Here is a 14,332-nt window from a genome sequence, read left to right on the forward strand (position 1 = left end):
ACCAAAAAGATCAAATCATAGAATCATAGAATCAAAGAGTTGGAAGAGACCTCATGGGCCATCCAGTCCAACCCCCTGCCAAGAAGCAGGAATATTGCATTCAAATCACCCCTGACAAATGGCCATCCAGCCTCTGCTTAAAAGCTTCCAAAGAAGGAGCCTCCACCACACTCCGGGGCAGAGAGTTCCACTGCTGAACGGCTCTCACAGTCAGGAAGTTCTTCCTAATGTTCAGATGGAATCTCCTCTCTTGTAGTTTGAAGCCATTGTTCTGCGTCCTAGTCTCCAAGGAAGCAGAAAACAAGCTTGCTCCCTCCTCCCTGTGGCTTCCAGGGGCAAAGTTGATGTGGACCCCTGAGTGCCAAATGGCTTTCGAGGAGCTAAAAACTAGATTCACCAGCCAGCTCATTTTGATACATGCCCAAATGGATAAACTTTTTGTGGTCCATTGCGACGCTTCAGAACAGCATATGGGGCAGTGTTGTTACAAGCTGATGTAAATGGTCAGCTAAGACCATGTGCTTACTTGTCCAAAAAGTTCTCAGAAACAGAAAAGATGGCACGTATGGGAGAAGGAGTCATTTGCGATCCGGGCAGCGTTAGCACACTGGCACCATTTCCTGGAAGTCACCACGATCCCCTTTGAAGTGTGGACAGACCATAAAAATTTACAGGCCCTACAAACACCACAAAGGTTAAATGCCAAACAGTTGCGGTGGGCTCAGTTCTTTAGCCATTTCAACTTCACCCTAAAGTTCTTCCCCGGTAAACAAAATCACGTAGCTGATGCCCTTTCACGCATGCCCGGGAGAGGTGGGAACTGTTTTCTCCAGGCAACAGTTGGGGCTAGTAGTACAAACAAGAGCCAACCTCAGAGAAAAGCCTCCCTCCTCTAGCCAACTAACTGAACTGCTAAATAAATTGCGGGAGGCAGCCCAGGATGACGAATGGCTCAAAGCACATCAGGATGAACTGGTACAGGAGAAGGGGGTTTGGACTTATGGTTCAAAATACTATGTATCTGCATGCATCCGGGATAAAGTTCTGGCACACAGCCATGATTCCAAGCTGACGGGCCTGTAGGTGGAGCCCTATTCTTGACCTGTATCTTCTCCCGCACTGATGGCATTGGTTTCTAGGTGGAAGGCGGTCTCGGTCGGGGTTGGCTTAATGCGCCTTCCTCTTGGCACATTTCTTTTTTTTTGCCTTCCATTCATGCCTCTTCAAATTCTGCAGCACTGCTGGTCACAGCTGAAGCACTCAAGGGCCAGGACTTCCAAGTTCTCAGTATCTATGCCAGAGTTTTTAAGGTTGGCCTTGAGCCCATCTTTAAATCTCTTTTTCTGTCCACCAACATTCCATTTCCCTTCTTGAGTTCGGAGTAGAGCAACTGCTTTGGGAGATGGTGGTTGGGCATCCGGACAACATGGCCGGTCCAGTGGAGCTGATGGCGGTGGACCATCACTTCAATGCTGGTGGTCTTTGATTCTTCCAGCACATTGGCATTTGTCCACCTGTCTTCCCAAGAGATTTGCAGGATTTTCCAGAGGCAGCGCTGATGGAATCATTCCAGGAGTTGCATGTGATGTCTGTAGATTGTCCACGTCTCGCAGGCGTATAGCAGGATTGGGAGGACAATAGCTTTATAAACAAGCACCTTGGTCTCCCTATGGATGGGACATCCTCAAACACTCTTTGCTTCACTTGGAAAAATGCTGCACTCGTTAGAGCTCAGGCTCTTCCAACTCTATGATTCTATGATTCTCCCACTCTCCTTGATTGTTTTCCTCTGCCTGAACCTCTCCTTCTCTTCTTCTTTTTGGCCAGTGTACATCCCTGACGAGTGGGAAGTACCCCGGGAGAAGATCACGGTGCTTCGGGAACTGGGCCAGGGTTCCTTTGGGATGGTCTACGAGGGGATTGCGAGGGACATCGAAGGAGAAGGCCAGGAAACCCGCGTGGCACTCAAGACGGTCAATGAGTTGGCCACCATGCGGGAACGGATCGAGTTCCTGAAAGAGGCCTCCGTCATGAAAGCCTTCAGGTGCCACCATGTGGTGAGTGGGGAAGGACTGGAAACCTAGATTTGGATTGTCTTGGGTAGAACAGAGATGTAGGTTCAGAACCCCTAAAAGGATAGTGTTTCTCAACCTTCCTAATGCCCCTTAATACAGTTCCTCATGTTGTGGTGACCCCCAACCATAACATTATTTTTTTGCTACTTCATAACTGTAACTTTACTACTGTTATGAACTGTAATGTAAATATCTGATATGCAGGATGTATTTTCATTCACTGGACCAAATTTGGTACAAATACCTGATACGCCCAAATTTGAATACTGGGGGGTTGCGGGGAGGGATTGATTTTTGTCATTTGGGAGTTGTAGTTGCTGGGATTTATAGTTCACCTACAATCAAAGAGCATTCTGAATCCCACCAATGATAAAACTGGACTAAACTTCCCACACAGAACCCCCATGCCTTGAAGGGAGTGTCAGATAAGCGGAAGTTGGATAACCGAGGTTCTACTATAATGGAATACTTTGTCATACCACCTTTTTTCATCTGCTCTAGGGCTTAATGACCCAGCAAGCCTCCCTCCAGCCTCGCATGCTCTCCCTCTCTCATACATGCATATTGCGCTGCCATGTGCGGTACACGCCTGCTCTCCCTTCCCCACTTGGAGTCTCAGAAACAGCCCTCCCCTTGGCTGAGAGGCTGGATGAGAGACCGACCAGTCACAGTGGAGGAGGGCTTTTGGTGGGAGGATTCACCTTCTGTTTCCAAAAAGGAAAAGAAGGACAGGCGGAGAGATCTTCAGCCTTCTCTGCCAAAACGGTTCCTAAGACCATTTATTTATTTATTTATTTATTTATTTGCGACATTTATATGCTGCCCTTCTCACCCCGAACGGGACTCAGAGAGGCTTACAAGATATATATACATCCAATATATTATATTATTAGCATAGTACAATATCAGTAGTAAATATTACTATATTGTACTGTACCATTATATTGTAATATTAATATTACATGTAATATTAAATATATAATTATAATATCATATTATTTGTATTATATTGTATTGCATTATAATATTATTAATATTATATGTATATACAATATATTACTTTACATTATATAGTATTATATTATTAGCATAGCACAGGCGACAAGGTGGAACTGCCCCCTCTCTTTTCACTCTGGCCCAGAGCGGCAGTTGGTGCTGGGCGGAAGGGTCCCCAATTGATGACATATGCAGGAGACAAGATGGAACTGTCCCCTGGCCCCCTCTCTCTTCACTCTGACCCAGAGCGGCAGTTGATGTTGGGGGGAGGGGTCCCCAACTGATGACATATGCAGGAGACAAGATGGAACTGTTCCCCTGGCCCCCTCTCTCTTCATTCTGGCCCAGAGCAGCAGTTGGTGCTGGGAGGGATCCCCGACTGATGACCTATGCAGGAGACAAGATGGAAGTCCCCTGGACCCCTCTCTTTTCACTCTGGCCCAGAGCAGCAGTTGGTGTTGGGAGGGATCCCCGACTGATGACCTATGCAGGAGACAAGATGGAAGTCCCCTGGACCCCTCTCTCTTCACTCTGGCCCAGAGCAGCAGTTGGTGCTGGGGGGAGGGGTCCTCTGGGCCAGAGTGAAGAGAGAGGGGGCCAGGGGACAGTTCCAACTTGTCTCTTGCATATGTCAACGCTGTATGAGGGGTCCCCAACTGATGACCTATGTAGGAGACAAGGTAGAACTGTCCCCTGGACCCCTCTCTCTTCATTCTGGCCCAGATCAGCAGTTGGTGCTGGGGGGAGGGGTCCCCAACTGATGACCTATGCAGGAGACAAGGTAGAACTGTCCCCTGGACCCCTCTCTCTTCATTCTGGCCCAGATCAGCAGTTGGTGCTGGGGGGAGGGGTCCCCAACTGATGACCTATGCAGGAGACAAGGTAGAACTGTCCCCTGGACCCCTCTCTCTTCATTCTGGCCCAGATCAGCAGTTGGTGCTGGGGGGAGGGGTCCCCAACTGATGACATATGCAGGAGACGAGATGGAACTGTCCCCTGGACCCGTCTCTCTTCACTCTGGCCCAGAGCAGCAGTTGGCGCTGGGAGGAGGGGTCCCCAATAGATGACATATGCAGGGGACAAGATGGAACTGTTCCCTGGACCTCTCTCTTTTCACTCTGGCCCAGAGCAGCAGTTGGTGCCAGGGGGAGGGGTCCCCAACTGATGACATATGCAGGAGACAAGATGGAACCGTCCCCTGGGCCCCTCTCACTTCACTCTGGCCCAGAGCAGCAGTTGGTGCTGGGAGAAGGGATCCCAACTGGCCAGGGGACAGTTCCATCTTGTCTCCTGCATATGTCATCAGTTGGGGACCCCTCCAACCGATGACATATGAGGAGACAAGATGGAACTTTGACGCCCCCCTGAAACCCTCTCATGACCCCCACAGGGGTCCCAACCCCCAGGTTGAGAAATGGTGTACAAGGAACAGTTGCTTTGTGTTGCAAAGTATTCTATGGCTTCCCCTCTTGGGGCTTCTTCATTCAGCTCCCTGAAGCCCTGACCACTCCAGATGATGGTTGTCAAAGGATTCTGGAAGCAGAAATCGATACATCTTGGAGGGCCGAGGGGACCCAGAACTGCTGCAGAGAGACAGCCAACAAAGCCCCATATGGGACCCTTTGAGAGCCTTCTGCCTATGTTTCTGTTTGTGCTGGCCTCCAGGTCCGGCTCCTTGGTGTGGTTTCCCAGGGCCAGCCCGCCTTGGTCATCATGGAGCTGATGATGCGGGGGGACCTCAAGAGCTTTCTTCGTTCCCTCCGGCCAGAAGCCGAGGTGGGTGACTCTCTTGCCTCCTTCCAGTGGGCTATTCCTTGCCTCCTTCCAGTGGGCTATTCGTCCCCTTGCTCCAATGCCAACCCCAGAGCCACCTGGGGTGAGGAACCTTCTGTAGAACCCCTTGAAGCAAAGCCAAAGGGAGCCAAGTTGGGGTTGTCAAAGTTTGGGATACTTGAGTTGTGTTCCTTCTCTATCTGCTGTGATACCAACTGAAGTAAAAAAATACGAAACCCTAAAGAGGGATTGGCCTGAAACTCTTTTTCTTGTGTCCAACTCAGTTTGCCTCCTCTCCTTGACGCTCTATCTCCTTACATTGGAGTCCTCCTGCATTTCCAGGTGCCCCATGGCTTCCCTTGAGCTGCACTTCCTTAGGACTCATGTCTATGTCTATGGAGGGAGGGAGTCTTCAAGCAGTGGGGTGAGAACTCAGACTGAGACCTTGGAGTCGCCTTGTTCCTGACACCTAGGACCTTAGAATCTATACTGAGGAGTCCCTACCAATCATAGAATCATAGAATCAAAGAGTTGGAAGAAACCTCATGGGCCATCCAGTCCAACCCCATTCTGCCAAGAAGCAGGAATATTGCATTCAAATCACCCCTGACAGATGGCCATCCAGCCTCTGTTTCAAAGCTTCCAAAGAAGGAGCCTCCACCACACTCCAGGGCAGAGAGTTCCACTGCTGAACGGCTCTCACAGTCAGGAAGTTCTTCCTCATGTTCAGATGGAATCTCCTCTCTTGTAGTTTGAAGCCATTGTTCCACGTTGCTTCCCCTCTTGCAGAACTGGCCCAGGAGTTGCACAGTGATGCCCCACCTTAGGGCGGAGAAGGAAATTAGGGACTTCTTGGAGGCTTAAATCTGCAACCCCCTGGCCCAGTCATGATAGGAAGGCTCTCAGTGCAGGGAGACATAGTGGAGAACCAGAAGGTCCTCAGGTGTGTAGGTGAAGCAAGGGAGGGAAGGCTGCCTTTCCCTCTTGGTCCCTGTGCTTGAACCAAGCTTCTCTCTCCTCCTTGCTAGAACAATCCCGGCTTGCCTCCCCCTTCACTGAAGGAGATGATCCAGATGGCTGGCGAGATTGCCGACGGCATGGCCTACCTGAATGCCAAGAAGTTTGTCCACAGGGACCTGGCGGCCCGCAACTGCATGGTCTCAGAGGACTTCACAGTCAAGATTGGAGGTAGGACATAGCAATGTGTGCACGGGGTGGCATTATCTCTACTCCAATCACTCCCCCTGTTTTATTACTTAGCCCAGCCCTGAAGTAGGAGACATATTTATTTATTTATTTATTTATTTATTTATTTATTATTTAAACTTATATGCCGCCACTCCCCTGGGGCTCGGAGCGGCTTACAAGAATGGCTAAAATCTAACAAAATTTAAAAACAACACTATCAAACATTAAAAGCCTGTCGAAACAGGTATGTCTTACGTGCCCTGCGGAAAGCTGGTAAGTCCCGCAAGGCACGGACTTCAGGTGGCAGAGTATTCCAGACTGATGGTGCCACTGCTGTGAAGGCTCTGCGTCTGGTTGCTGTTAGATGCAAGGTCTTGACACTGGGGACTTCCAATAGATCTTGGTCCTCAGAACGGAGGGATCTCTGGGGTTGGTAGGGGGTGAGGCTGTCCCTCAGATACATCGGCCCCAGACCGTGCAAGGCCTTGAAGGTGAGTACTATCACTTTGAAAGTGATCCAGTGCTCAATTGGTAACCAATGCAGCTGTAGCAAGATTGGTGTTATGTGGCATCTCATCGGAATTCCCGCTGCATTTTGTACCAACTTGAGCTTCCGGATCACCGACAGAGGAAGACCAATGTAGAAGGCGTTACAGTAGTCCAGTCTTGAGATGACCGTAGCCTGGATCACCGTAGCTAGGTCGTCCCTGGACAGGGAGGGGGCCAGTCGTTTAGCCTGCCACAGATGGAAGAAGGCGGTTCTGCTCACAGTGGAGACCTGGGCCTCCATCGTCAGCAGAGGGTCCAAAAGGACTCCGAGACTCTTTACCAACGATGATGGGCGTAGTGCCTCGCCATCCAGGGTAGGCAGCTGGATGTCCCTACTGCCCGGTCGACCCAGCCATAGGATCTCCAGATTCACCCTCAACCTGCTGGCACGCAGACATCCAGTAACGGCCTCGAGGCACTGATGGAAACAATCGGGTACAGAGTCCGGTCAGCCTTCCATCTTCAGCACCAGCTGAGTGTCATCGGCATACTGGTAACACTCCAGCCCAAAACCTCGAACCAGCTGAGCAAGTGGTCGCATATAGATGTTAAATAACAGATGAGGATGTTAAATATGTTAAATAACATATGTAGATGAGGAGTGGTTGTGGTCCCTATGCCATGGAATCTTTGCCCTGGTCAATGGGTCCTTCTGTCCCATTCCGTTAGTGAGTGCCAGGCTTTGGAAGTCTTTTCGCTAGACCAGTCTGTTGCCAGTGTGGTGACTCAGCTGGAACCACAGTGATAGTGTCAATGATTTGGATGAGGATGATGGGATTCAGGTTCACAATCAGGTTCAAAATATCCCTGTGGTAGACAATGAGGAACAGGGTGTTGAAGTTCAGTTTCCTACAGTGAGGAATGATGTTGTTGATACTGAAACTAGCCAGGTGCAAGTTGACTCCCCCTGAAGCCACAGGTCCGCAGTCTGGGAGTCCTCTTGAATTCATCGCTCACGCTTGAGGCTCAGGCGTCGGCGGTGTCCAGGAGGGCTTTTGCACAATTGAGACTCGTGCGCCGGCTGCGACCGTACCTCGCGAAGGCTGATCTTGGTGGGGTGGTCCATGCCTTGGTCACCTCTAGATTGGATTACTGTAATGCGCTCTACGTGGGGCTGCCCTTGAAAACGGCTCGGAAATTCCAACTGGTCCAACGGGCAGCAGCCAGGATGTTAACTGGGGCTCCTTACAGAGAGAGGTCAACCCTCCTGTTTAAGGAGCTCCACTGGCTGCCGTTTATTTTCCGAGCCCAATTTAAGGTGCAGGTGCTTACTTTCAAAGCCCTAAACGGTTTGGGACCATTCTACCTGCGTGACCGCAACTCCGTCTATGAACCCACACGTTCACTTCGGTCATCTGGAGAGGCCCTGCTCGTGATCCCGCCTGCGTCACAGGCGTGCTTGGTGGGGACACGAGACAGGGCCTTTTCTGTGGTGGCCCCCCGACTCTGGAACACCCTTCCAAAAGATCTTAGACAGGCCCCTACATTGGCAGTCTTCAGAAAGAACTTGAAGACCTGGCTGTTCCGATGTGCCTTCCCAGATTAGGAATCTCCAATACCAAGTCCCAGAAGCACTTTATTAGAACTAAGATTGCTGCACTCTGCACACTGCACTTACCCTATAATCCTACATACCTCCTGTCACATCAGCACTTTTTATCTTGTACCCATTACTCTGGCCTGGCCCAGTTTTATAGTGTCTCGATGTATTGTTTATTGCTTGTTAATATTGCTTTAACTGTTTTTAATTTGCTTTAGGTGTTGTATTGTTGTGTTGTGTTTTGAGGCCTTGGCCTATGTAAGCCGCATCGAGTCCTTCGGGAGATGCTAGAGGGGTACAAATAAAGTTAATAAATAATAATAATTCAGAAAAGGAGGACAGTTCTCAGCCTGATAATGAGCAAGAAAGCACTAACGAACAGACTGACCTTGATGAAGTGGGAACCTTAGATCAGGCTGGCCGTTTGGAATTCAGAGTTCGAAGGAGTGTGAGAATAGCTAACAAGAAGGAGGTTAGAGGCCAAAGAAACGCCTTCATGTTTTGCAAAGGGTATTAAACAGGGTGCTTGAGAACAAACCTGTGTCAGAGCAACTTCTCGTTTTAACCAAGGGGCTTGTATTTGTTTGCCTGGATTATTTTTCAGTTTTCGTGTTCATGGTTTCAGGACTTTGGCATGTTCTTATGGGACTATGCTTTGCTGATGCCTCCTGGAAGTGCTTTGCCACTCAACCAGTCCCTAGGCCATATTGTGGTAGCACAGCGGGTTAAACCGCCAGCTGCATAAAATCTTCCCGACCGGAAGGTTGGCTGTTCAAAGCTGGTGGTTAGGGTGAGCTCCCGGCTGTCAGCCGTAGTTTCTGCCTACTTAGCAATTCGAAAACAATAATGTGAGTAGATCAATACATAACAGATGATGGCAATTTGGTCAAGAAGGCTCCACAGACAACAGGCTCCTTGGCCTGGAAAATGGAACAATAGCACCTCCCCATGTCTGGAGTTGCGCATAGCCTTCTGATGCCAGAGATGAAAAGGGGGAAGTGTCAGGATCCAGTTTCCGGAGCCCAGACTTTGGCGCCGAAAACTAGACTCCTGACGTTTCACCCTGATAAGGACCCTGCAGCTGGTGGCCTTGGAGGGAAGCAGTTGTCTGGTGGCGGGAAGCTTTTGCGCGGGGTTTTGGGTTTGGCAGGAGTTCACGTTTTGAACTGGTGGGAGTGTATATAAGGGATTGCCCGCTGTGACCAGGCAATCCCGGCTTTTCTGTTTCTGAGTATCTGATAGTAAAGTTCTTTGTTTGATTACGATGGAAGTCTCGTGTCATCATTGAGCCCAGCTGTTGTGAGCTGACAGGGAAGCCTTTGCCTCTGTGTACTGTCTGTCTTTGTTGTTAATTGTATAACGGCACTGAAGGTCCGGAGAACAAGCCCTATGAGGAGCGGCTTAAGGAGCTGGGCATGTTTAGCCTGAAGAAGAGAAGGCTGAGAGGAGATATGATAGCCATGTATAAATATGTGAGGGGAAGCCACAGGGAGGAGGAGGGAGCAAGCTTGTTTTCTGCTTCCTTGGAGACTAGGACGCGGAACAATGGCTTCAAACTACAAGAGAGGAGATTCCATCTGAACATGAGGAAGAACTTCCTGACTGTGAGAACCGTTCAGCAGTGGAACTCTCTGCCCCGGAGTGTGGTGGAGGCTCCTTCTTTGGAAGCTTTTAAGCAGAGGCTGGATGGCCATCTGTCAGGGGTGATTTGAATGCAATATCCCTGCTTCTTGGCAGGGGGTTGGACTGGATGGCCCATGAGGCCTCTTCCAACTCTTTCATTCTATGATTCTATGATTCTATGATTCATAGAGTCAAAGAGTTGGAAGAGACCTCATGGGACATCCAGTCCAACCCCATTCTTCCAAGAAGCAGGAATATTGCATTCAAATCACCCCTGACAGATGGCCATCCAGCCTCTGTTTAAAAGCTTCCAAAGAAGGAGCCTCCACCAAACTCCGGGGCAGAGAGTTCCACTGCTGAACAGCTCTCACAGTCAGGAAGTTCTTCCTCATCTTCAGATGGAATCTCCTCTCTTGTAGTTTGATTCTATGAATGTGTCAGGATGTGTTCATATTAGCTAAAGTCAACAAGCTGCTTCCTCCAATCCATGCCAGTTTGGGAGTGAAACACTGGCTTCTGATAAGGGTCATCTGGACTGGGGAGGGGGGGAGGGGCTGGGAAATATAGCATGCTCTGTGGGAATTGAATGTAGCCATTGGAATAGATAGCAAGGGGGGTCATGGGTCAGCTAGATGAAATACTATAGATTTGCCGGGAAAGAAACAGAACTAGCTTTTGATTCATCTTGGCAAGAAGGAATAATACAGCTGTTTTCAAAACAAGTTCCAATGAATCATCTGAGCAATGGTGTTGTGCCTCTGCTTGTAGTCTGTCTGCACGATCTTCTTTCAGCAGCTGAGGATGGTATCTATTGTTTCGTCTGCTTCCTTGCAGAGTCTACATTTGGGATCTGTTGTTGACTTTTCAATTATTATTATAATATTATTATTATTCTCACTGGTTTCCCTCTGCATCTTCTTTGAAAGATTTTGGGATGACCAGGGACATCTACGAGACAGACTATTACCGCAAGTCGGGAAAAGGTTTGCTGCCTGTTCGCTGGATGTCCCCAGAAGCCTTGAAAGATGGCCTCTTCAACACTCACTCGGACATCTGGTAGGTGACAGGCGCATGACAGCGGAGAAGGGTGGTCCCAGACATGTTGCTAACCCTCACCATAGAGGAGGTGGTCTTCTTGGTGCCATGGGGCAGGAAAAGCATATGGAGGGAGTCGTTTGGAGACATGGGGCTGGTCCCTTCTCTCGGAAAGTCAGCTGACTTGAACCTGTTTCCCAACTGGTCAGCAGTAAGGGGTGGCTCTGAGCAGCCCCTCAGTGAATGCGGTGTAGACTGTCGTGTTCATTCCTATGCCAACAAGCCACTTCATCACATTTACTAAATCCCACTGAGTGCTACACTTAAAATCCGGGAAGCCACTCTCCTCATCACATTAGTTTGGGTTCAAGTGTAGGATAGAGCATTCTTTGTGTATTTTAACCACTTCATCACATTTACTAAATCCCACTGAGTGCTACTCTTAAAATCCAGGAAGCCACTCTCCTCATCACATTAGTTTGGGTCCAAGTGTAGGGTAGAGCATTCTTTGCATATTTTAACCACTTCATCACATTTACTAAATCCCACTGAGTGCTACTCTTAAAATCCGGGAAGCCACTCTCCTCATCACATTAGTTTGGGTTCAAGTGTAGGATAGAGCATTCTTTGCATATTTTAACCACTTCATCACATTTACTAAATCCCACTGAGTGCTACTCTTAAAATCCAGGAAGCCACTCTCCTCATCACATTAGTTTGGGTCCAAGTGTAGGGTAGAGCATTCTTTGCGTATTTTAACCACTTCATCACATTTACTAAATCCCACTGAGTGCTACACTTAAAATCCGGAAGCCACTCTCCTCATCACATTAGTTTGGCTTCAAATGTAGGATAGAGCATTCTTTGCATATTTTAACCACTTCATCACATTTACTAAATCCCACTGAGTGCTACTCTTAAAATCCAGGAAGCCACTCTCCTCATCACATTAGTTTGGCTTCAAGTGTAGGATAGAGGATCCATCATCATCATCATCATCATCATCATCATCATCATCATCATCATCATGCTATGTCTCAATGCTGTGCAGTCCTAGGAGTCATAGTTTCCCAAGGTCCATACCCTTCTATTGGTGCATTTACAGTATAGAATGAATGCCCTTGCACCCAACTTTGAATCCTATGGCTCCATGCGATGGAGTCCTTCTGGGAGTTACAGTTTCCCAAGGTCCATACTCTTATCTGGGTGCATCTACACTGTGGAATGAATGCAGCTGGACCTTAGTTTAAATGCTATGGCTCCATATGATGGAGTCCTCCTGGGACTTATAGTTTCCCAAGGTCCATACCCTTCTCTTGGTGCATCTACACTGTGGAATGAATGCAGCTGGACCTTAGTTTAAATGCTATGGCTCCATATGATGGAGTCCTCCTGGGACTTATAGTTTCCCAAGGTCCATACCCTTCTCTTGGTGCATCTACACTGTGGAATGGAGGCAGCTGGACCTTACTTTAAATGCCATGGCTCCATGTGATGGAGTCCTCCTGGGAGTTATAGTTTCCCAGGGTCCATATCCTTCTCTTGGTGCATTTACAGCATGGAATGAATGCCCTTGCACCCCACTTTGAATGCCATAGCCCCATGCGATGAAGTCCTCTTGGGAATTACAGATTCCCAAAGTCCATACCCTTCGCTGGGTGCATCTACATTGTGAAATGAAGGTACCTATACATCCTCACCCTCTGAGGATGCCTGCCATAGATGCAGGCGAAACGTCAGGAGAAATGCCTCTAGAACATGGCCATATAGCCCGAAAAAACCCACAAGAACTGAGTACCTATAATACTTTGAATGCCATGGCCCTATGTAATGAGTCCTCTTGTGAGTTACAGGTTCCCAAGGTCCATACCCTTCGCTGGGTGCATCTACACTGTGAAATGAATGCAGCTGGACCTTACTTTGAACACCATAGCTCCATTCTATGCAGTCCTGGGAGTTATAGTTTTCTAAGATCCACATCCTTCTCTGTGGGGCAGCTGAGGGAGAGAGCATCACCGCTCCCCCCCCCCCCCCCCCCCCCGCTCTCTTGTTTCCTGAATTGAAGATATGTAACAAAGTGAGGCTGTTTTTTTCTCCACAATGAACATAGGGAGGGATGGTGGGTGGTGCCTAGCGATTATATAGTGTGATGGCAAATCTACTGAAAGAATGCTGTGTAACACAGATACATTTAACAGTGTGATGAAGGTAGGGAAATCATCCATTTCATTTTAACACTAAGGTCAGGCTGAGCTCTGCTCTACCAAAAACGTCCCAGCTTCAATGTGATGAGGTCCTAAGAGCCTGACATGTGTTGCAGGTCCTTTGGGGTGGTGCTGTGGGAGATTGCGACGCTGGCCGAGCAGCCCTACCAGGGCATGTCCAATGAGCAGGTGCTACACTTCGTCATGGACAACGGCGTCCTGGAGAAGCCGGAGAACTGCCCGGAGAAGCTGTGAGTCTTTCCTACAATTGCCATCTCTGGGGTGGGGAGGAGAGAACAGCATGGCTTCAAGCTCTCCTCTACCGTCCCTCTCAATTCTAGCTTAGGTAAAGGTAAAGGTTTTCCCCGACATCAAGTCTAGTTGTGTCCGACTCTGGTGGTTGGTGCTCATCTCCATTTTTAAGCCAAAGAGCTGGCGTTGTCCGTAGATACCTCCAAGGTCATGACTGCATGGAGCAAGCTACGGCACAACAGCCAGAAGGGGGTTCTTGGGAGTGGAGTTGGAGCCGGTCCGACATTTATCCAGCGATGTGAGCCGACAAGCCCTGGGGGGCTTAGCATCATGGTTACCAGGGCCTGGTGAATCAGTCCAGGCTTCAGTAAGGACAGTAGGAGTCAGGGCTGTAGCCAGAAAAAAAATTCGGGAGGGGTTGAAATTTTCGGGGGGGGGGGGGTTGAAAATTTTGTTGGGGGGGGGGTTGAAACCTGCCTCCTAGCTCACGCTGAAGCAAAGAGCACAGCATGGGGCAGAGCAGAATTCAATAGCCTGCAGCTCCGCCCCTGTCAACCACCTCCACCAAGTCTGGCCTCCTTAATGAGAGCATTCAACACACACACCCCCAACTTGGTTGCTTCACTACATCAGCTATTGCTGCAAGTAATGACAGTGTGAATAAATTGTCAATATTTGCCTGAGATAGTGCTTGCAGTTCTGGAGGGACTCTTGATTTTTTGCATCTCATAGACTTAGCAGCATGGGGATTTGGTTAACCAATTAAAATTCATGAGTAAACCAGGTTTTTTTAAAAATCTGAAACATTTCGGGGGGGGGTGGTTTAACCCCTAAAACTACCCCCTCGCTACAGGCCTGGTAGGAGCCCAGTTAATTGAGACTTTGTATAGGGAAATTCATAGGGCCTCTCAGCCGAGGCACCCCGGCGTCCTGCTGGGCACATAAAGATCACGTCCTGTTAATAGACAATTGCTACAGGCCCAGTGTGTGACCGCACAGGCACATTTATTTAGGCTTTGAAGTTGATGGAAGACTGCACACTTTGCTTTCTTTGCGTTCCTCATAGTAGTTGCTCTGAGGCTGAATTTTGCTGACAA

At 48.8% G+C, this 14,332-nt stretch overlaps 1 protein-coding gene across 1 annotated transcript in view; it reads left to right on the forward strand.

Annotated features, from left to right (window-relative positions):
• INSRR (insulin receptor related receptor) overlaps positions 1-14,332 on the forward strand; it is a 93,968-nt gene that overhangs the window by 78,787 nt on the left and 849 nt on the right. Inside the window, exons 17-21 of the mRNA XM_060758216.2 lie at positions 1,828-2,057; positions 4,737-4,847; positions 5,873-6,032; positions 10,671-10,800; positions 13,100-13,234. Of these exons, the coding sequence (XP_060614199.2) occupies positions 1,828-2,057; positions 4,737-4,847; positions 5,873-6,032; positions 10,671-10,800; positions 13,100-13,234 (766 nt within the window). The remainder of the gene's footprint in view (positions 1-1,827; positions 2,058-4,736; positions 4,848-5,872; positions 6,033-10,670; positions 10,801-13,099; positions 13,235-14,332) is intronic.

This window comes from Anolis sagrei, chromosome 12 (assembly GCF_037176765.1).
Source record: "Anolis sagrei isolate rAnoSag1 chromosome 12, rAnoSag1.mat, whole genome shotgun sequence".
In the NCBI taxonomy this organism is placed as follows: domain Eukaryota; kingdom Metazoa; phylum Chordata; class Lepidosauria; order Squamata; family Dactyloidae; genus Anolis; species Anolis sagrei.